This window comes from Phodopus roborovskii, unplaced genomic scaffold, assembly GCF_943737965.1.
Source record: "Phodopus roborovskii unplaced genomic scaffold, PHOROB, whole genome shotgun sequence".
Classification (NCBI taxonomy): Eukaryota; Metazoa; Chordata; class Mammalia; order Rodentia; family Cricetidae; genus Phodopus; species Phodopus roborovskii.
Genome location: NW_026125258.1, coordinates 22,617 through 46,153, shown reverse-complemented (window position 1 = coordinate 46,153; position 23,537 = coordinate 22,617). Strand labels below are relative to the sequence as shown.

General features: G+C 42.4%; 1 protein-coding gene across 1 annotated transcript in view; it reads left to right on the top strand.

Moving 5' to 3' along the window:
• The window catches only part of LOC127227937 (potassium channel subfamily K member 10-like), a gene marked incomplete at its 3' end in the record, with an annotated part of 87,605 nt that extends 67,317 nt beyond the window's left edge, over positions 1–20,288 (top strand). The window contains exons 3-4 of the mRNA XM_051192310.1: positions 10,718–10,835; positions 20,128–20,288. Of these exons, the coding sequence (XP_051048267.1) occupies positions 10,718–10,835; positions 20,128–20,288 (279 nt within the window). The remainder of the gene's footprint in view (positions 1–10,717; positions 10,836–20,127) is intronic.
• Positions 20,289–23,537: the final 3,249 nt, after the last annotated feature.

Genomic DNA, 23,537 nt, shown 5'->3' with positions numbered 1-23,537 from the left:
GTTGCTATGACTGGTCATTTCTGGTCTGGTTGTCAATAGTGCTTCTTCCAATGATCTTTCTGTCTTGTTTGGGCTGCAGCCCCCTTTGTCACCACATGTTTAGGAATGGAACCATTTTAAGGAAAGCATGGTGTCTTAGCCAATGTTCTTCTGTTGCAAAGAGTCACCATGGCCATGGCAACATTTATAAAAGAAATCACTTAATTGGGGCTGGCTTACGTTCAGAGGTTTAGTCCATTATCATAATGGTCGGAAGCAGGGCAGCACACAGGCAGACGTGGTGCTGGAGAGGTAGCTGAGAGTTCTACAGTTGGATTGGCAGGCAGCAAGAAGAGAGAGCCACTGGCTTGGGCTTTTGAAACCTCAAAGGCCACTCTAGTGACATATTTCCTCCAATAAGGCCACACCTGCTCCAACAAGACCACACCTCCTACAAGTACCACTCCCTATGAGACTACGGGGTCCATTTCCATTCAAGTCACCACACATAGCTTCTAAGATATCCGTACCCTAGGTCATCTCTGCTGCTTCCCTAACCTAAGCTGCTCCTCATCCAGCCAGCTCAGTCAGGTGACCTCTGCCAGTGACAGTCAGGTTCTTAGTGCCCTGGGACACAGTTCTGAGGGGTGACATAAATCTTCCTGGCTGATGACTAGCAGTCAGAAGGGTTGTCCTTTAGCCGGCAAATCAGTCACATAGAAAATCGTTCACTGTATGGAGGATCAGGCCTGCAGCCCCTGGCCTGCCTGTGCAGGCCTCCACTTCATTATTGTTATTGTCCCCTCCCCTGTCACCTCCTAGGGTTGTTGGTTCCGTCACTGTTTTGTGAAAGGGGTCTCAAGCTTTCAAGCCAGATATTAAAGAGCTAATGGAAATTGGCATGACCCTGGAAAATAGTAAATAAGGATTCAGTGTTGCAAAAACAAAACCCAAAACCCCTCGGAAAAATAATACCAACACCCAGAAATAAACCCTAGTAAGTCTGCATTTCTACACAAATGTGCCTGTGTTGGCTTTTGTTTAAAGTGTTGCTGCATATATTGGGGAATAATGAATTTTTGATGGTGGTTTGTATAGTTATTATTTCTAATTCATGCTATTCACTTGGATAATCAATATTTAGCTACTTGTTATGAGTCAGATACCGTGTTAGGCTTTAGCAACTGTAAAACGTATGAAGGCAGCGTATGACGCAGACACTGCCTGCCCTCCAAGAGCCTTCAGCAGAGTGTGAGCTGTATGGCTAACTCACACAGGCACGGCGCTTACTGCCCTGCTGCTTTGGGAGTGTGCTTTATCTGCTCCCATGAGGATCCTCAGAGCGGTTAAGTAACCAAGGGGCAGAGAATCAGATAATGCGCTCAAGCTTTGATCAGAAGAAGACCTGAGATGAAGACAAGACTTTGTGGCTCCAGATACTTTGCCTTCTTTTACCACAATGCTCTCTCTATTCCTGAGTCGAGGAGACAGGCTTGGCTTGGATGGAGTCCAACGTGATTGGTTTAAAAGACCAGGAAGCACTCAGGCTCCCATTCCTGGGAAAAGAGAGTTGTAGACTTGACCTCCAGGTCCTCAGAGATGGTGTCACCAGTGATGTAGACAGTAATGACTGCTAGCTGGCTTCTACAGGAATATGGCTTTGTGACTGAACACAGGTGTTAGGACTAGGCCAGCGTGTTCTGTTATTAAGCTATTATTAAGTCTGTGTTGAGGACATTTCTTTTTCTCTTGACAGAAAGGGGAAGAAGGGGCCAAGCTTGTGGGTTCAGGATGCCCACTGAGCAGATGGAGGCTGACCTTGGGATACTTTAAAGTGCAGGAAGTCATGTCAGTTCTGAATTGTCCCTTGTCATCCCGAACAGTGAAAGAGCAGATGAGGGTTAGGAAAATGTTTAGCAGCTCAACACAAATTGTCTATAGAAGACAGGAGAGGGACTTTAAACCATCTTAGCCTGGCCATTTCCCAATTCCCATAACCCTGAACAAATTACTTCTGCTTGTTGTGGTCTCATTTGAGAATATTCTCATTGAGAATAGTCCCACCTACTATCCAGGGTTTTAATGAAAACCAAATGCTGGCTACTTTTAAGGGTATTCTAGAACTTTTTTCAGAGTGTCTCTGATTGTTCCAACTTGCTTATTTTTCCATAATCAAACATAATCAGAGACATGCTGGGGAAACATATGGGCTTGTACTTTACTGGGCTGATGGCATGACCTATGAATTTGGTGTCAAAGTTGGACACTAAAGTACAATAATGGGTCAAGCAATGGAGTCGAGTACAATGAAAGCACAGGGGCCCCCTTTAGCTATATTTTTAATCATCAATTAAGTTCAGGCTCTCCCTAGCACTCTCTCTAAGCTCACACTACTTTTGTAGACTAGTCAGTGATTTTATTATCTATTTATTTCATTCTTATTACTGTCCTAATTACATTCTTTTAAATTGAACATTGGTGGAGGGGGCCATATATGTCATAGTGCCTATGTTGAGGTCAGAGGACAACGTTCAGGAGTCAACTCTCTCCACCATGTGGGCCCCAGGGGTCAGACTCAGGCAGTCGGGTTTATCAGTAAGTGCCTTAGTGTGTTGAGCCACCTTGCCAGCCCCACTATTTATTTATTTATTTATTTATTTATTTATTTATTTATTTATTTATTCATCTATCTATTTCTTTATTTGTGGTAGCGACTGGATAGACTCATGTCCAAAAGAAATAGTCTAAATTTATAGAAACCATGAAGCATCCATCAGATCGTCTCCTCAGGAGCAGGGCGATTTTCCAACATTACTTGGCAAGTATGTTACTGAGTTCTTAGAGGCTGAACCCGAACGGAGATGAAAGGAAAATGCTTGGTTAGTCTGAGAGTTTATTGATCCTATCAGTGTCGACACATATATTCTTGTTTCCTTAGTGGATTTGGTGCTTTCACTGTGGTTTATTTTGTTGTTCTGCTCAATCAGGTGGAGGGAGAACTTTTATTATATTACATGTCACAATTTAGAAAGAAGTTAAATAAGCTCCCCAAATGCCATTGGTCTACCACGACAATATTAAGCGAAATCAGTCATCATATTCAGGCGTTGAATGAACTAAGTTTTAGAACACACGCTCCTCCCTCTCCCCTCCCCTGTTCAAAAGATTAACTTGGCATCATGAAAAAGTCTAGGTTGTCTTAAAACAATGGGCTAGGGATGTGCATACTGGCTCATCCTGGCTTCCCTGTAATCCTATAAATAGATCTGTGCTCATCTACCTTCTTCAGGTAGCTTTCCCTTTAGATTTATGGTCAGGATATAAAGTTCTGATGAAAGCCTGCTTCTATCTGCCTCCCCTGGGATCCGAGTTAAGGCTAATATTTGCACATATCTGAATATTCAAAGCAGCAGAAAATAAACACCATGGTGATATTACCAGTAGCCCCAGGGGGTGCTTCTCTCTTTGTCTTCCTGAGACCTTCCCTTTGCTGGGCATGCGGAGTAGGGGGTGGCTCTTGAGGGTTTTGAGGTGATGAACTTAGGGTGGTCTCTGGATTATGTCCTCCCAGGCCAGCACAGGTCTGATGCCACATGGACCCTCTGCCTGGGCAGAAGATGACAATAGCTTCCTTTCTGTTTCGCTAGTTCTCTCACAAGCAGCTGAGATGTCACAGCCTGGGTAGGACAGGTATGGTGGACTGAGATGGTGAGGGAAAACAAACAAACAAACCATCCAAAGCAAACAAAACCCCTCTCAGGATGGACATTTTTCCAGACTTTGGCTCAATGCTCTTTTGAATGTTATCACTGGCTAGATTTGCCACACACCAGCTGTGGCCCAAGTACCTCACTATTCTCAGTCTCACATGTGGCATGGGGACAGCAGGGGTGACTGTCATGCACAGTCAGGGTGGTTAATGTGTGCACTCATAGGAACTTGAAAGGGATATGCATTATTACTGTCATCATCACCATTATTAACTATTATGATTATACAATGAGAGTTTGCTATCTGAACAGTCTCATACTTGTTTGTCTTTGTTGTTTTGCTTTTTGAGACAGGCTTTCTCTGTGTAGTGTAGCCTTGGCTGTCCTGGGACTCACTCTGTAGATCAGGCTAGCCTTGAGCTCAGGGATCCGTCTGCCTCTGCCTGGGATTAAAGGCACGCTCCATCGCCGCCTGGTTTTGTCTCATATGTTTTAAAAAAGCCTCAGTAACAACCTTGAAAGGGAGATAGCCTTTCCTCACTTTATAGACGAGAAAACAAGTTCAGAAGCTGAGGAACTTGCACAGTCCGCACATTTGTGGCTTTGTGTGCTTCTGTGAGAGTGACACCCATAGCACTCTCTACCTGTCTGGACTGAGGCAAAGCTGTCTCTGACCCTGGCAGGCAGCATGCCTAGTTCACTTAGGCTCCAGACTTCCTGCAGCCCCCACCTTTGTCTGATAGTCTGATGCAGCTAAATTCCCCTCCCCCGGCCCCCAGCATACTCCTTGCTGAGTCCATGAAATATTTATGTGTTAAGTACTTCTGAAGCAGGAGAAAGGAGGAAAGACTGTTGCAAACAAATTAATGTCATCTTTCTCCTTCTCACCCGAGGCTCCTCCTCCATCATAAAGGAGTGAAGGTGTGTTACCTCCCCACTGTCGGGGTTTTGAACCACCGAGGGTGCTTTGTGCTGTAACGCATGTGGCGTCCTGTGTCCTTTTCAAGGGGCTTGGGGCTTTCTCTTCCTGTCCATTCATAGCTGAACGCACGCTCACTTTTAGAATGCCGGTGAAGCCACTTCTCACACTCACACACCATACCACCCCTGCCCCCACCGACTAAATATCCAATCCATCAATTCCTTTGCTGAGAGCACCCTATAGAGATGAAGAACCTTGGGGACCCAGAGCTGTGGGTGTACCCTCAGATATGGTCCTTTCTTTTTGTCTCGTGGTGTAAATTATTAGCAAAATGACTGTGCCTGGGGTTAATCTTGAGCTGTGATTCTAGTTTAATTTTTTAACAGATGTAGTCTTCGTTCAGGGTATGTCCTAGTTTGGCTAATAAATCCAGTGGTTACCCTAGCTATCTGTGCCCATGCATGCGGCACAAATCTGTTGATTTCTTCAGCTAATCTGAGACCAGCCGATGACCAGGGTCTTGGGTTGTTTGTCTTCATAAGGAGAGAAACAGATGATCTCACCAAACACACAGATCATAGAAGAAAAGCCTGAGACAGTTATGGGTCCCCCGTGGGTTATCATTTATCCCCATGCAGCACTAACACTCATGATAGCATCTTGTGTTGTATGGAAGTGTGATTTACACAGCCCAGCATCCTGACAGAGGAGCCCGCTGGGGGTCCTGCAAGGAAAAGTCACCTCTCCCGCCCCTGTTCACCTCACAGCAGGCTCATTCTGTGAGGCTGTAGCTTCTCTCTTACACTTTCAGAGCGGTCTTGATGTACGGTGTTGGAATATAGGGATAGGGAGATAGAAAGAGAGATACAGATTCTTTTAGATGATGCCCTCCTCCAAGTCAGATCATCTCTTGCTTTTGTCTTTCTCTTTGTTATTTTTTCTTTTTCTTTCTTCCTTCCTTCCTTCCTTCCTTCCTTCCTTTCTTTCTTTCTTTTTTAGATCATTTCACAACCCCCCCACACACATGCATTTTGGGGTAGTTGTTGTTATTTAACAACATGGTTATCTCATATACTAAGAAGTAGAAATGTTTCCCCATCTCTTGAAAGATTGTGTGTTTATGTCTATTAGCTTAACTTGTTCATTCATTTGAACACCTGCTGTAGTGTGCCCTCTTAAGTCATTTGCTAGGCAGCTAGGTTGGTGCTAGAATTCCAACTCTGGGGCCAAACAGGAACTATGACAAGTGGAATTAGAAATATATAGTCTTTTTATATGTAGATCCCCCTCCCCACTTTTTTCTCTCCATCATCCATGTATATGTTTATTTTTTTCTATTTACGAATCATCTATCAATGACATACCTGTCATCTACCCATTTCCTATGATATAGCTCTCATCTATCAATACCTAATTTACCAGTAATCTATCATCTATCCGCCACTTGCCATCGGTCTCCTTGTAATACCTCTTGGACTTGATAGTGGTTGCGTTTGTAGTTGAACAGAGGGATGCGCACTGAGTCAGAGGTTGTGACCCAAGTTGATGTTAATGTAGGTTGAATTTCCACTACATCCAACTTTAAATTTTTTGAGGTACTGGAGTTGAACCTAGCTGGAGCCATAAACAGCTAGGCAAGTGCTTTACCTCTGAGCTGTCTCCTCAGCCCCATATAGGGTCCTTTAAACAACTGTACACATTTGTGTCATCCTTGTCTGTATACTCAAATGGTCATGATATCCTGGATGCTTTCTTATCTCCCCCACCCCCTTTTTCTTGTCTTGAGACAGTGTCATGACGTCCTGGTTGACTTAGAACTCTATATGTAGCCTTGCACTTCTGATCTTCCTGCCTCAGTTTCCAAAGTTCTGGGATTAATGATGTATGCTCCCATACCCAGCTTTAGCTTGACTTTTGTAGCATGAACACAAAGATAATAAAAGCATTAAAGAAAATTCATTTAATTATAAAATGTTCACTTGTGCTCAAACCATTAAAATCATTAGACAATACTTTAAAAATGAATAAAGTTAATTTTAAATGCAAATTAATGTTAAAACCATAGACTCATTTAGAATTGCGGCCATTGAGTTAAAACAGTGTCCCTATTGTATATAATTTTAAAACACTAGATAAATTTTAAGTAGTTTCCCTAAAAGTAAATGATAATTATTTGGGGGTGTAAATATGTTTACTGTATTTGAACATTAAATACTGAATACTATATACCAAAGCAGTATTACATGGTACTTCAGTAATACAGTGTTTCTTTTCTTTCCTTTTTTTTAATCAGTTACATTTTTAAGAATGATCCTCCAAATTCAAGTAATAGTAGTTATAACCAGATTTACTGGTCTTTTTAATTTTATTTATTTATTATTTTTGTTTTGGTATAGGTTTTGGTTTTGAAGACAGGGTTTCTCTGTAGCCTTGGCTCCTTCACTGTCCAGGAACTCTCTTTGTAGACAAGGCTGGCCGCCTTGAACTCTCAGAGATCCACCTGTCTCTACCATCACTGCCTGGCCACTCATTTTAATTTTAGATAGAATCAAATGTCTAAAGCCTTACCAATAGTCTGGGGGCTCACTGGAAAGCATGTTTTCACCTTCTTTCTACTTCCAAGTCTAGTTCCTAGTGATTTAGTTCAGGTTATCAGTGGAACCACGTACCCAAAGCAAGCCTTATATAGAATTTCCATAGAACTGCTTCCCTGGGCATTTGGGTACACTGTCATTTTCTATATGATTTAGGGGAAAGAAGGGAGTTTACTTCACAGATATGAAACTGGACAGAGTTGGCTATCAGTTGCAGGTGCTCCTTGCAAGTACCCAAAATACTGACCCCTCTGAGATCCCACTTGCCTACAGTCTAGGACCATGGCCATGCTTCATCTTCATGTATGTAAGGAGGGAAGTAAAAGAAGTGGAGTGCATTCTGGGAATCATGTGTAGAGAATCAAGTAAAACTATCCACTTTGGGCTAGACAGGGCTTGAGTCAAGACTTCTCTACCTTCTGGCTTTGAGATCTCGGATGTATTACTCAACTTCCCATGCCAGTTGCAGCATCACTGAAGTAGGAATGATGCCTTTTCCTTGGGCTTGGGGAAAAATAAACCTAGTGGTATTTCTTATATACCTGGCTCAATGCAGGTGCCTGATGAGTGTTAGTTTCCTTCCCTTTCAGTTGATAAACACTTCCTTTGAGGGTTACATGCAAAAACATTAGATACTCATTAATGGCACTATTCAAGGAAAGTGAAACTTGAAAAGGGATCTTAACTCAGATCTTTTGATGTCACAATAATCACTCGCATTTGTCTTTCTTGCAAATCTGTATTCTGTGTGCAGCGCTGGGTTTATTTATGATGTTTGTGAGTAATTCTCAGTACTGTGAGAATTGACTGAACATAAACACTTTTTCAAGTTTTATGGAAGATGTAAATTATTAAATATTGGTGGTGTGATTTGAGGCCTGAGTGACTGAGGCCTAGAACTGTCCTGGAGGTATAATTTGTGAGTGGAGCCATCAGAGGTGGAAGATAATAAGGATGGATATAATTCTTGGTTAAGATGGTCTGACCTGGTTGGATAGCTCTCACACAGCACAGTGAAAGTGAGGTTTTAGCACTGGCTAAAACACCCCACCTGTCTCCCTCAAAAGCAGAGTGGGGGCTGGGGAGATGGCTTAGTTGGCAGAGAGCCTGCTATTCAAGTATGAGGACCACAGCCTCCACATAACAAACCAGGTGGAATGGCATGCATATGTAATGTCTATATTGAGGCTGGGGAGACAGGTAGATCTCAGAGCTTGCTGGTCAGCCAGTCTAGACAGTTGGTGAGCTCCAAGATTAGTGTGATATCTTGTTTCAAAAAAAGCTGATAGAGGACAACACCCACAGGTGACTTTTGCTCTCCACACGCACATATACACACATGTACACGTACCAGTGCACAGTAGATCAGAATGCCGTGCTGGCTTAATAAGTAATCCTGTCACTCAAACGTGATTCAAACCTTTGGCAAGAACATCTGTGCACATCCCCATGCAGCTGCTCTTACATTCTGGGGGGTGCCAGTGTTTATGTTAGAAACCACAGTTAGCTTTACCCTTCAAAATACTTAGTATTCCTAGAGGCAAGGAGGATTATAATAAAGACTTAAATGGAAAATGTCTTTACCCTGTCACCTAGTCAATCTTATTTGAATGCAAAATCTATTCTACGGCCCGTTTTCATGCCACCTCTGAAGTAGGAAAGATACTTTTGCATATTTAAGCAGTTATTTATAAAATAACAGAAAGAAAAAAATAAGCAACAGAAACTCTATGTAACCTGCCAAGGCTAAATAAAATATTCAGTGTGTGGCAGTTTATAGAACAGGTCACTTATCCTTGTCCTAGAAAGCTAGAGTGATCTTATTAAGCATTCATACTGAAGAGAACAGGGACTTTCCAGGTGTCCTCTGGTTTGTGACAACCACTATGTGTCTGCTTGAGCTAAGCCTAACGGGCATTGTTGAGGACAAATAGAAATGTGTCTCATTATGTGTGCCTTGCCCTCTCTACACTGGGTAATTCTAATGTTGCCCAGGATGTGGAGTCTCAATCTTTCTAAGTATCTCATGCCTGGGTCACCTCCTCCATGTAGTTCCCAGGTGGAAGGTTTATCTTTACAGCTTACAGATGTGGACTGCAGGTGCCTGAGACATGATGGCAACTCCTTCTGCACCCCACCTGAAGCAGGATAGCAGGACAGTTCAGGAAGGGTCCCCGCGAGGGTTTATCTTCCTCTGCTCATGCTGAAGCTGGGAATGAATTTTAGCGTTTAGTAGAATTGGTGCACAAGCAAAGCTTGGAGAGGGGGCAATTGTGGAACTGTAACATATAGATTGAGGCTTTGGGGGGGCCTGAATAATAATGGGCATAGTTTGTGGGAGTGTAATCAAAACCACAAGGGGAGGGAGAGAGCACCCCATGGACTGGGGGCATTTCTATTGCTGGTAGATGAGTATGGGTCACCATTGTGGAAAATGTAATGACCATACTGAGATAGAGTATGGATTCCAGTGGTCACTGAGGAGTCATTCCAGCTGATTAAAAAAAAAAAAAAGAGGGCAGGACTCCCAGGGTAATAGGGGGTCCCTGCCATTCCTGATGATCTGAGTTCCCCAGCAGAAGCAGCATGATGGAAGGAGAGACCTGAGTCCCTCAAGCTGTTCTCTGGGTTCCACATGGTCGCTGTGTGGTGTCTGCCCATCCCCCCACTCAAACCCAATGTCAACAGTGTGTGAGGGTGAGTGTGTGCAGTGATACTCATGAAACTGATGTCAGAGCCATGTACTGCATAACAGTTCAGTCAAAACTGGGCCACCTACATGAGGGTGGCCCCAGTAAACCTATTGATATCACAGTGATTTTTGTTCGTGTTCGTCCACCTGATGATATCTATACATTGAAAAATCATGTCCCTGAATCACATAGCTGTCTTTGGTAAATCTTAACATAGACAGGCATAGGCTGAGAATATTAAAGGGACAACCTCGTTAAATTTTCATAGTTGTGCAAGAGAAGGTCCCACCCACAATTTGAAAATATGTTAATTAGGCATAGAGAGGTTGAGGTAAAGTGCCTAAGAATCTGGTATTATTAACAGGTAGAACCATGCTGGTCTGAGCTGGTGCCTGAGTTTTAAACTCTTTTGCTATTGGAAAGAACTCAGTGGAAGTATCTTAGCAATACAGAAAGAAGGCAAGTGAAAAGGAAACTTATAACCCTCTTTTCCAAAAACAACCGCTCTGGGCGAACGTTCTACCAGACGTCCATCTGGACACACAGCAGTATGTATGTGTTTTTGTATAACTGACGTCACCCAGGCCTGTGAGTTTTATATAAGTTTATATAACGTTTGATATCATTAGTCTAAACTTTTAGACTTTTCTCCCACTCAAAAGTCATCTTCTGATTTTCACAGGTGTACGGTATGCCATTTGATGTGTGTCCTTCCTTCTGCTTCAACTCGCAGGTTCTTGAGGAGTACAGCAATCTATCAGAAGCTTTAAAGATATCCCTTCTAACTCACTATTCTTATGCTTTTCCCTCTCTTTGCAGCATGCCCTCGATGCTGACAATGCAGGGGTCAGCCCAGTAGGAAACTCTTCCAACAGCAGCAGTCACTGGGACCTCGGAAGTGCCTTTTTCTTTGCTGGAACTGTCATCACGACCATAGGTATCTGCTCATTTATTAATGTTATTTTCCCCCTGCAGCCCCTTCTGAGGAATGGTTAGACACAATTTGTCTTCTTAAGATGTGGGACCAGGTTCTCCCAACTTGGTCAAGTGATCACAGCTGTTGTGGCTGCTTTCAGTAAACACGGAAGCATGGCGGAGATTCCACAATGAAAAGCATTTCAACTGGACGAACCCAAATGCCAAGGAAGAGCCTGAAGCTGAGGCTTGCACATGCTCTTGGCAGCTGACCTTTATATAGACCTTCATTACTGCTTTCCTGTGGCAATGTCAGCCTCATTTTATGCATTACTTTTTTATATTTTCAGATACTCAGGTACTTGATAATTATAACAGTATGTAATAACTTTCATGTTCTAGTCATTAGCCAGTGTGCATAGATTCTGATTATGAGGAATGACATTTCCCTTTCCAATCTTTCCCCACCGCACAATTTTGCCTGACACCATCTCTTCAATGTTTGCCTTAAAATGATAAGTGTGGCTTCTACTGTGTGCTTTGTCAGCTTTATGTCATACCCATGAGCTCTTATCTAGTCCACGTAGTGAGTCAGTAGTAAGCTTGTCCAGTATCTCAGTTTCCTTTTGCACCGCTCTGAGCATCACCGGTTCTGTTTAAGAGACAAGAACACGTGATTTATATTTTATTTGTTCACCCCCACCTTCACACTTGCTCTATGTTAAACCTGTGTCAGTGTTGGTGCATCTCCTCTTTTTTTTTATTAGTTTAATAATCATTAGAGGACATTAGTTCCCTGTCCTCAATTGTTTGGCTGGAAATCACCTTCAGAAGTTAAGAGTGGCTCTTGGAGAATCTGGAGGTGAGGGTGCACATCTGTGATTCTAGAATGCAGAGATGGTGGCAAGGGAGACTGTGAGCTGGCTTTAACCTTCTGGGAGGAATTTCTACTCTGATTCTCTCTCATGCCCAGCTACTCCCTTTGAAAACTCTTAACTTTGGTTTAGAGTGTGGGCAGTCAATTTTTTATAGGTGCATGTTTTAGAGGCTAAGGGTTGTTTTAAAGGCATACATTTTAGTCTTTGTGTTATCTAATCTTAAGGTCCATGCTCTTCTACACTAGTGAAATCAAGAATGTTATATGTGAAACAAACATTTAGAATGAAAGAGAGTTGTTATTCTTACTGAGACTTGTATCAGTCGAGGTCTTCAGGGGAGCAGACATGAGAGGGTATGTGCATAGCCATGGGGCAGTGGAATTGGCTTCTGCAACCATGGGCCCAAGACAGGTCCCTTTGGCAGGCTACTAAGCCTTGGAGTGTTTTTGGATTGGTTTAGTTTGAGTTCAAAGGTTTCAGATACAGGGATGTTGATGGTATAACTCTCAGGCTGAGGCTAAAATGTTGAAAATCCACAAGGCCAGTGGAATAAATCCTGGTGACTACAGGCCAGAGAAGTTGAAGGGTAGGAGAAGCAAAATGTATCTGAGCTGTATATGACTATGTAGGAGAAGACACAGGCAGAGAGAGAGAGAGAGAAGAGAGAGAGATAGAGAGAGATTTTTCTACAACTTTCCCTTTTTGTTCTATATAAGCCCTCAGTCAACAATCCTGCCCACATTGAGGATAGATCTTCCACACTTAGTTCATCAATTTACAGGGCAATGCCCTGTGGAAACATCTAGAAAATTTTTTATTGACACATCCAGTAATAATGCTTTGCCAGTTTTCTAGGTATTCATAACCCAGTCAAGTAAACACCTAAAATTAACCAGCAACTCTCTTAATCTAATTAGATGATAAGCTATTTTACTTTGCAATGCTTAAATTCATTAATACCATCTGTTGGTCAGAGTTGCAAGTGGTCATTATACATGTATGTCTGCACCTAGAAGCCTCTGTGACCTTTGGATCAGGTTAGGCCATTGGAATTCACAGACTCACTACACCCAATGGAGAAAAGCATGTAGCCTGGACCCTCAAGCACTATGAACCTCAGCCAACCCAAGGACATTGCAGACATACATCAGATAAGAATGACATAATGTTAGAACGTGTTTGGCATTCTGCTTATTAGAATGAAGAAAGGCATCATGCATTTTTAAAAGGATTTGTAAAATAATTAAAGTTGAGAGCCTTGACCATTTCACAAGGTGTACTTTGGAAAGTACTCTTAAGTGCTAGCATTATATCCATGAGCTACCAGGGATATCACATACCATAGATTGAAAAAACACATATTCATTTCCGTGTTGTATGAAGTTACTAAATTAGAGCTTTGTTTGATTCATTAAAAGGGCAATATCTATTCCATGCTTGGTAGGATTCCAAGTATTGGTAGGATTTTCAGTAAAGCGCTAATGGTATTTATTGACACTTACTTGGTTTTCCAGCCACCCATCATTAAAAAAATATATATGAAAGTTCAACTTTTTCTTAACAGAAGTACATCTAATCTCACTTTTCAAGTCAGGACTCCCACTTTCACACTCATGACCCTTAGCTCTGGAGAAGAATGACATTATCTATACAAAGAAATTCAGTCTGTGGCCAGAGTTACCAGTTCAAAGATGGGCGATGAGAACTTTGGATTTTGCTTAAACTTTGGAGGGAATGTCTTCCTCGTTTTCTTATTGGTGGTAAAGCTGGGCAAAGAGGAATCAAGCCCCTACATTGCTCCTTGTTGTCTTCCCTTGCTAGATTGCTCTGTCTACAGTTGAACTAACACTATTGGAGTAAGGAAAGGACTAGAGGTAAGTGGATCCTGGTCATGTCCTGTGAACTCTGAATGGAGCTATTTTCAAAATACTAAGAAACATATTAAATTTCTTATTTTTTTCCAGAGTCTTTGAGATTTCTCACTGTTTAGGCTTGGGCTAGTCTGCACTGGATTCTATGATCTAAACACTCCTAACCAATGTGCATAGATAGAAGAGAGTTCCAAGATGGGTCATGAATTTCCTTTGACCCCGTGACCAGTGCCTGACTCTTCTGGCCACTATAGCTGCCACCTTTGGGCCACATGAGTTTGATTCAAGTCTCAGGCAGAGCTGCCCTGTTGGATGAGCCTCTGGTTCATGTGTCCTTGTCTTGGCTATTTGAGAGACTGTTCCCTCTGCAGAAAGAGGCTGGCCACTGTGCCTGACCAGTTGTGTATAGGATTGGTACCTTTATTCCAACTCATAAGAGTGTCTACCAACAGGCAACCACTACAAAACAAGTATGCAAACAAAAACAAACAAAAATATAACCCGCCACTCAGAGTCTATAGCAGGCTGGGTTCTTGTTCTATGCAACTTAGAAAATGTCACTTTCCCCTCTCTCTTAACCAAGACATAATGAATTGTAAGTTGAGTACTATTTAGTTGAGTAAATTTAATTCCAGAGTAGAGATTTTTTTTTAAAAAAATTTAATAAAGCCATACAGCTAGAGAAGTTAAAAAAAAAAGTAGCTTGTTGCAATATAAGAAGGATTGAGGTGAGAAAACAAATTGCCAAATTTTAAAAAGAAGCCATGTACTTATGGTAAGTTAATTCCAAGGCTTGCAAGGAGACTTGCAAGTAGTCTCACGGCTGGTCATTCTTCAGCTGTCCCTAAGAAGTTGCCCACTCTCCAGGAGTCAGGGAAGTGGTACCATTATCTTGGGAAGCTTTATCTCATTAACTGTGCAGTCCATTTCTGGTCTGCTTGCTTCAGGTCATATAGTTTGCAGACTAATATTGTTCACATCTCCCTTATTAGCAACACCGGAGCTTCAGATTTCTTGGCAAAGCCGGTCTTTGATGGACCCCTCAGGCTCACTGTCCATAATGTAGTCACATGTTGTGGAAGGATTAAGAAGTTTCTACTTTTGTGACCCTTTTAACATCACAGTGAAAATCTTTATGCAGGAAGTTGGTTATTTCCTTGGAAAAGGTCCAAAGAAGTTGCTCTGTTAAAGGGCGTAGAGTGTTTCAGCACTTGCCAGATCATTTTCCAAAAAGACTGTTATGAGCAGCATGGAGTCATGTGTGTAGGAATGGTCAATACTCTTTTAAAAGAGCCTCTTGTGTGCTGATATATACAGAGATTATGCTCATACCATTAGCCCTCTGAATCTGTGTTTTCATATCATAGAATCAACCAATTGCGGATTGAAAATATTCAAATGAAAAAGATGGTATGCACACTGGACTGTTTTTCCATTTCATCATCCCTTAAACAATACAGTCTAGCAGCAATTTACATAACATTTACATTGCATTGGGTATTGTAAGCAGTTTAGATTATGTGGAAGGAAGTGTTTAGGTTTACATGCAAATTTGGTGTTTATATAAGAGAATGGAATATCCATGAACTCTGTTATCTACAGGGGCTCCTGGAACTAGTCTCCCTATGGGCATCTGGGAACGGTGATGCAGCAAAGTAAACAGTTAGGAAACCTTTCCTAACCAGTAGCCAGACCAGAAGGAAGACTGGTTTGGATCAAAGGTGGCTTGCACCTGTTTATTTCTTCATATCTGATTCTAATAGGAGAAGCCCCCTTTGCCTTTGATTATTGCTTCTGCTGGTAGATCTATAGGAACAAGATTTGTAAGCTGGAGGGTTGATGTTTGCTCCCGTATGCAGATGCTTTTCCACAAAACATAATTTCTAGAAAGGCAGGAAATGATCACATTATTACTAAAGGCAAGAATGAGGCCTGGAAAAGTTAAACAACTTACCCGTTATGTCGAAATAAGTAAGCAGTGGAACCTCGTGTTACCACCAAGTGTCATTTACCAGACCAGCAGGGCTCAGTGCAAAATGGACAACATGGTTTATTATTGAAAAGTCATTTAGAATGTCAACATGGAAGCATCAGAGCAGGACTGTGGGAAGTCCCTTCAGGCTTATAGCTGTCAGGGAAATGACATGGTTGAGGGAAGAATGAAACTCTGGTTCAATCTGATTTAGATAACCAATGCTAGGCCAAGACTTCAAGAGTCTGATACCAGATCATTTACTTTAGCCATATTTAAGCACAGAACAATTTTGGAAAAAAAGTTTTCTGATAACAATTTGCTCAGTCCCAAGTACACAACAAATTTGAAGCATGTTTACATTGCTATTCTTTACAAAGTATATCTGTTTTGTTTTTGTTTTTTCACAAAGGTGGGTATGTTGACGAAGATCGAGCGCCCAAGATTTAGGGTCTAGGGAGTATAATTGAGGAAAACATAATGCCTGTTCATATCAGGATTGGCCTGGGCCTACGTAACATAGAAGTCACCTAGCGGTAAAGTTCAAGTGATATCACTCATTAGGTTGAATTTTATGGACTAAAAGTAATGTTTAAGATTTAGGTTTGGGATAAGCAGAGCATAATTTGTGGGAGATAAGGTCAGAGTCTGGCTCATCAGACGGCAAAGGGTCACCAGGTTGTAAACTAGATCCATTCCCAGCATTCCAGGAGGAAGAGCTAAGTTCCTCATTCCATTGAAGAGATAAACTATTTAACTTCTCCTGGGTTCCCCAGTGCTTATTCTTGTGCAGAAAGACTTCCCATCCCCAATGCAGGACCTTTCTGAGTGTGAGGTCCTGTTTGACTTGCACAGTTCAGTCATGCACCAGAACATCCCTGCTAGCACAGAGGTTGGTCCCACAGTCACAGTGTGGCAAAGATTTGATTTGGCACATAAGCATGTGGAAAGTTCTTTGCATCTCAGGACTGTTTTTAAACATTTGTTTTTTCATTAAGGACTGAGATGCTTTCTATTTATGGGTGATCAGAGCCAAGGCCCATCTGGTTCTCTGTTGTAACAACCTCGCTGTTTCTCAGCATTCTTGCTGGGCTGGCCATCTTTTGTGAAGAGTCAGAAGCAGCTGGTTGGTAGAGGGACTTTTGAACTAACTTTGCTTCCCTTACATCTGGTTCTGATGTGCCAGTTTAGTTCCTGTTGACCAGTTGCTCCTCTAGCAAGTGAGCTCTCTCTATTTCTCAGCCTCAGTGGTGTCTTCTGCCTAAGAGGCACTGTATTTGCCACCCAGCCTCCATGACCGTGAACTCACTCAAGTCATTGAGCTAACACAGTTCAAGGTATACACACACAGACACACAGACACACACAGACACAGCACACACACACAAACACAGCACACACACAGACACACAGACAAACACACAGAAACACAGACACACACACACACAGAGACATACACATGCACACACAAATGCACACACAAATGCACACACAAATGCACACATATTGGTCTACTATATACATACATACATACATGCACACATGATATATTTGAATATTGCCTTATTAACACACTTCTTGGAGAATTTCAATTTTATCTATTGTGGTATTCTGACCTGTGAAATATTAGCCCGTTCTACTACTGCTACCAGCAAGTACTCTTTTTGTTCACATTTCTCTTGGATGTTTCTGATACCATAAGACTTGGAGAGATCCCACAGGTCTAAGGACAGTGGGCTATTTTGAGGTGGATGTGAAACCTCCTTGTTTTTCACTGGTGCTTCTCAGGTAATGCCAGCATGCTCTCTAAACACACTGGAGGACATGTGTAGAGTTTGTCTGGATTAATAAATGCATGTTCAGTAGGCTCAGTGCTTTAGTTTGCCCACATCTGCAATATTTCTTCTGAGATGGACTAAAAGAAAACCTGTATTCCCCAAAATGGGGCTGTTTGTGAGACAGTCAAGCTAAAATTGTTAGTATCTCTATAAGTTTCTAGAATGTTTCCAAGACGCACCTTAAGCTCCTGTAATGTGAAGCCACAGAGACACACTTGTTCTCTTTCTAACATAATCAGTAAGTCAGTGAAAATCGGATTATTCCAGGTGAGTATGCTTGGCCAGATCATTTTGCCCAAGCTCCTGAAAATGTTAGGGAAAAAGTCCCAGGAGTTTTGTTGCACATCTAAGTCAATATGATAGTGAGCAAAAGGAAATAAGATTAGGAAGTCTTGCCTGCACACTCATCTAAGAAATGGAAAGTGCAATTTAAATAATTTGTGGTAAGAGGTTGGAATGATTCTGAACAGAAAATTGTTAAGGAAAACAGCCAAGTGGCTCATCCCCAAGGCAGAATATAAGAGCAAGCTCTGCAGGCCCATGGGAACATGAATGATGGACATCCAAGAGCATAGTTTTCTTTCTTGGCCATGCTGAGAACATTGTTCTTTTCTGTGCTATGTTCTCTAAGCTGTCTCTTGCCATGGACCAATACCTCACTTATTGCATGGATTCAGAAACAAGTCCCACTTGAACTTCCTGAATTGGAGAGAAGGTTAAGTGGCTATTGTAAGAGTGTAATGACAATTGACAAGTAAATGAATATCAATTGCTTGGTATTGTACAATTACAATTGCTATGTAAATCGCACTAATATTATAAGCCTCTTTCTTGCAGTAATACTATTGCCAGCCCCATTTATGTGGAATAAGCCTATCTTAGTTAGGGTTCCTGTGCTGTGAAGAGACACCATGACCACAGCAACTGCTATAAAACAAAAATTTTAATTTGGGCTGGCTTATAGTTTCAGAGGCTTAGTCCATTATCATCACTGTAGTGAGATATTCACTTTGTCTGCACCTGTGGCACTGAACACACCCATTGGGCAGCCATGGTGCTGGAGAGGAGGATCTGAGAGCTCTACATTTGGATCCTCAGGCAGCAGGAAGAGACTTGCCACACTGAGCCTGGCTGGAGCACCTGATACCTCAAAGCCTGTCTCCACTGACATACTTCCTCCAACAAGGTCACACCTATTTCAACAAGGCCACACCTCTTAACAGTGCCAGTCCCTATGGGCATATGGGAGCCATTTTCTTTTTTTCTTTTTCTTTTTTATTTAATTTTATATAACAAAGTCCAATTAAATGAAAACAAACATTTATACACAATATTTGGGAATTTGGGCGTCGTTCTTTCCAAACTACTTCCTGCTGGTAAGGGGCGCTGTCTTGGGGGATTCAAGAAGATTCAGATATCCTAGCTGTAGTCTGTAGGGCTGTTTTGTCCAGCTGTTTGGAATGTAGGATCAGCTTGTACTCTGTTTCAGGAGGTCTGGTGTGATCAAACCACATTAGTCTGGAAGGAATCCACATCTTTTCATTTTCTGTGGAAACAAAATAGAAATACTTTTCCCCAGTAACTTGTTCTTCAACTTAAATTTTGGAGTCAAAGCGTTTTTTTTTTTTTAAATTTATTATTTTACATGTCGATCCCAGTTCCCTCTCCCTCCCTCCCTCCCTCCCCTCCAGCCCTCCCTCCCTCCTTCCCTCCCTTTGCCCTCTCTACCCTCTCCCATGCACTCTAAACACCCTCCCCCTCCCAACCCCCCACCACAATACCATATGTAGGGGAATGCCATCCAGTTGGGGTCATGTAGATCTGACAGGTCCTGTGAAGTAGGGACTAGGGCTTCTCTCCTATCTCTAGAATAAGGCAGTTATCCCTCCATGGGGGATATGTTTGCAAAGTCCTTTTGTGCACCAGGGATACATCCTGGAGGAGCCATTTTCTTTCAAACCACCACAAAGCCCAAAACTCACTATACTTGAATTATTTACATAATTGCAAAACTCTTAAGAATGCAGATGTTCATATTTTCAAACAACTATACAATGTGAAACTCATTTTAATTGACACGACTATAGATAGAATCTTCTGTGTTCAAACATCTATTCTATCCACAAGCATTTATTTAGCTCTGATTGCTCTGGGAGCAAGGGTAATGGGTGGAGATACAATGGACTGTGTGCCATTGCTAGAAAAGAGAGTTGGGCATAGCTGGACGTCACTGTCAGTGAGGGAAAGAGACACAGAGCCTTTGCTTACTCATTTCCCCCCATTACCAGGCTTCCCAGCTTAGGGGAAGAACAAGTCCTTTATCTCTTGTGAGTTTGTCGTAGACCATATTTCCTCTTTAATGCTCAGTGCCTACTACTTTATGAGAGCAGATGTTGAATATGGTGAGTCCAGGCAAAGAGGAAGCCCACAGGACAGTACTGTACTGGCTCATTGTCTACTGCAGCAAAGGTGAAACATGATGAAACATGTTCAATCGTGTCCATGCTGTGTGATACTTCTTTAGAGAAAAGTATCAATTTTCCATCGGAAATGCAATTCAGGCTGACCACACGTTTCTTATGTATTAGGTTCTCAGGAACCTGGAGACTATTTACGGGGAGAGAAGCAAGGGGGCACTGTTTCGAACTGTAAAAGGTTTTGGAGAACATGAATTCTGAGGAATCTTTGGCCAATGCTCTACTTTCTCTGCCAGCTCACGTCTCTCCCTCTTTGTCTCTCTACTCTTTCTCTCCAGGGTATGGGAATATTGCTCCGAGCACTGAAGGAGGCAAAATCTTTTGTATTTTATATGCCATCTTTGGGATCCCGCTCTTTGGTTTCTTATTGGCTGGCATTGGAGACCAACTTGGAACCATCTTTGGCAAAAGCATTGCAAGAGTGGAAAAGGTTTTTCGAGTGAGTACTGCACCAATTTAAACCCCCATTACGGGATCCATTGGCTTTGGCCTAATAGGGTTTAGAAGCCGCAGCGAAGGCTCTGGTCTGAATGAAATAGCTGAATACTATGATTGTGTTTTTATCTCTTGGCCACTGATAGTTGAATAACTTCCTGCCTTTGGTGGTACTTACAGGATCCAAGAAGGTTAAGTACCGATTACCAGCATATGTTTCCCCAAGAGGTCTGGCACACTCAATGTCTTAGTCTGTTTAAGCTGCTATAATGAAAGGTCGACCGCAGGAAGGCGTATAAACAACAGAAACTTACTTCCCACAGGTTGAAGTCTGGGTATATAGGATCAAGGTTCAGGTGCCTGGTGAAGAGCTGTGCCCCCACCCCCTTCAAGGTGGCATTGCCACAGTGTGGTCCAGAGAGAAGAGGTGCCAAGACCTTGTAGTGGATGGGCAGAAAGGGGAAATGGGTTGACATTGCAGGATGACTCTTTTATAAGGGCTTCTACCTCATTGATGAAGGAGGAGCCCCCATGACTTAACCCCTTTTAAGGCCCAACCTTTTAAGATCACATTAGCCTACACCTGTCATTTAAACCATAGCTTACCTTCCCTTAAAGATGGAAAATGATAAGCAGGTTGGATGGTTCGGTGGGTGAAGTCACTGTCTGGACAATTCCTACAAGCTGAGTTCAGTCTCCAGGACCCACATGGTGGAATGAGAGATCCTAGTCTTACAAATCACCTTTGGACCTCCACCTGTGGGCTATATTCTCCGTATGTGTGTGCAAGGGCGTACACACACACACACACACACACACACACACACACACACACACACATGCCAAATGAAAAAGATGGAAGATGGTTTCCTTACTGTTTTTAAAATGATGTAGAGAAATACAAACCCATCTGTTTTATTTTAGACTCCCCTTCACTTGCTTTATTCCTGCAGCATCTCCAAGGGTTCCTGGATTCTAAATTTCTCTGTTTTCTGTTCTATGTTCTATGTTTTGTGTCTCTTGCTATTCTACTGATGGGATTTTTTACCTCTGTAGCAGGCATGTAGGACGGATGTGAGTGGTCTAAGGTTGCCAATGCCCTTTAACTCATACCTATTCATTTGATTTCATAAAACTCATGGTTAGCTTAGCTTTTACTCAGTCTTGATGCCATTCTCAAGCTTTTTGTCCTTCATCAGAGAAGCTTTTCTTATGGTAACTTAACTGTGTGTGTGTGTGTGTGTGTGTGTGTGTGTGTGTGTGTGTGTGTAGACCAGATGTTAATGTCAGGTGTCTACCCTGTTGATCCCCACCTTATTTTTTTTTTTTTTTGATTCAGTGTCTCACTGAATTCAGAGCTCACTGATTTAATTGGGTAGGTCCCGTCTCTGTCCCCTAAGTACTGGGATTATATACGCCCACTACTATGCCAGCTTTCTATGTGGGTGCTGGGATAGTACTGGGGTCCTCATGCCTGTGTGCCAAGCGCTTTGCAGACAAAGCTGTCTCTCCATCCTTTGATGATACAATTTTCCACAGTGACATTTTGAGAACATTTTGGAATCTGTAAGGATATGTGAGTGGTGAGCTGTAAGTCAGTGCACACCCCACCCTTGGAGACAGGGTCTCTCAGAATGTTCCTCAAACCCTGGATTCTGCTTCTTTTCAGCGATGCAGGGGGAGTCTCAAAGGGGAAACATGAGAGGTTTATTAGTGGGCGAGGAGAACAAGATGCCCAGATGAGTCACGGTCACATTCATAAACCCAGCAGTCCCGCAAAGCTGCCTCCATACTCATCTGCCAAAGGCCACAGAGTGCAAATCAACTTTAGAAAGCTTTGGTCATGGCCAAATGAAATAATGGGTGGGCAAGAGCTTGACCCAGGAGCGGAAACACAGAGCTCAGAGCTGCTGTCCCTCCTAAGAAGAGAGTTTGCTGGCAGGCTAGCCACTCACTCAGATTTTGTGTATGCCTGAGTTTTTCTGGAATGTCCCAAAGCCTTTGCTCCCTGGGTGCTGGCTGGCTAGCCAGCCTCATTAGAATGTGCACCTGTCTCTTCAGCGGTCACCATGGAAACCATGGTGCTCAGTTTGTCAAATGTTTAGGTCTTCTTAGCTCAGACACAGAGGCTTTGTCTCCAAAGGGCTGTTTTGAACTCCTCGGAGGCATTTCTTAGCCGTCTGCACATCCCTTTGAGTTAGGGAAAAATAGATGGGGTGACTGAACACTCATAAGAAACAGTAGTGTTCTTGGAGCATTCCCACTGAGAAATGACTGATTCCACATTTCCCCTGTTTTGTAGCTCCTCTGGTTTTGGTTTCCTTGGTCATTAGAAGAAAGGGTTGGATTGCATCTTTCAGATTCCCCTTAGCAGATTTAGTTATTGTATTCTACAAGAGGGGAGAGATTACAATCATTTTATCGCATGCCTATCAAATTTGGAGTGTACTTCTGTAATGCAGCTTAGACTACAAGTGGGAGCATGCTATTCCCCTCTTACGAAGTATTTCCAAAAGGCCCTTCAGTAGATTCTGGAGCCGTGACTGAACATTTACACATATCATTTTTATGCTTGACTCTTTGTACCATCAAAGACAGGGAGTTATGCAGGATGAGACTCCAGGTTTGAGCGAGAACCTACTTCCAAGTGCATTCACATCTGTGAAAGAAAACTAATTACTGCATTACTTTCTCCGGGGTGGGTACTCTTTCTATTCCCTTTAGCTAGAGAGGGATGGCAAACTAAAGCATAATCCATCTAAGCCTCACTGAGTGACCAGTGAGCTTTGAGACTGCTTATGGGGGAGTGCATGAAGGGTTAGGTACAGAAGCGTGAATGACTCAGGGAGCTGCATTACCAAACTCCTATTCTCTAAGGGTGATGACTCACAAAGCTGCACCATGGAGATTCCGCTCTGCCTTTGGGTGGCTAAACTACTGATGAGTCTCCTTCCAAGGGGGTGATCACTGATTATTAAACTCAGCAGGGTCCTCACAAATATTGGGAATTTCATGAGTCTTGTGATGCTCTCTGCTTCCTCCACAAGGCAATGTTTCCAACTAGAGGAAAGAGCCACAAACATATTTTTTTGTGGCTGTAGGATGGTAAGCCCTCTTTCCTTTCTGGTTTTCAAGGAGGACCCTGTCTGAGTTAAGGTTTTTATGCTGTGAAGAGATACCATGACTATGACAACTCTTATAATGAAAGCATTTAATTGGGGTGGCTCAGTTACAGTTTCAGAGGTTCAGTCCA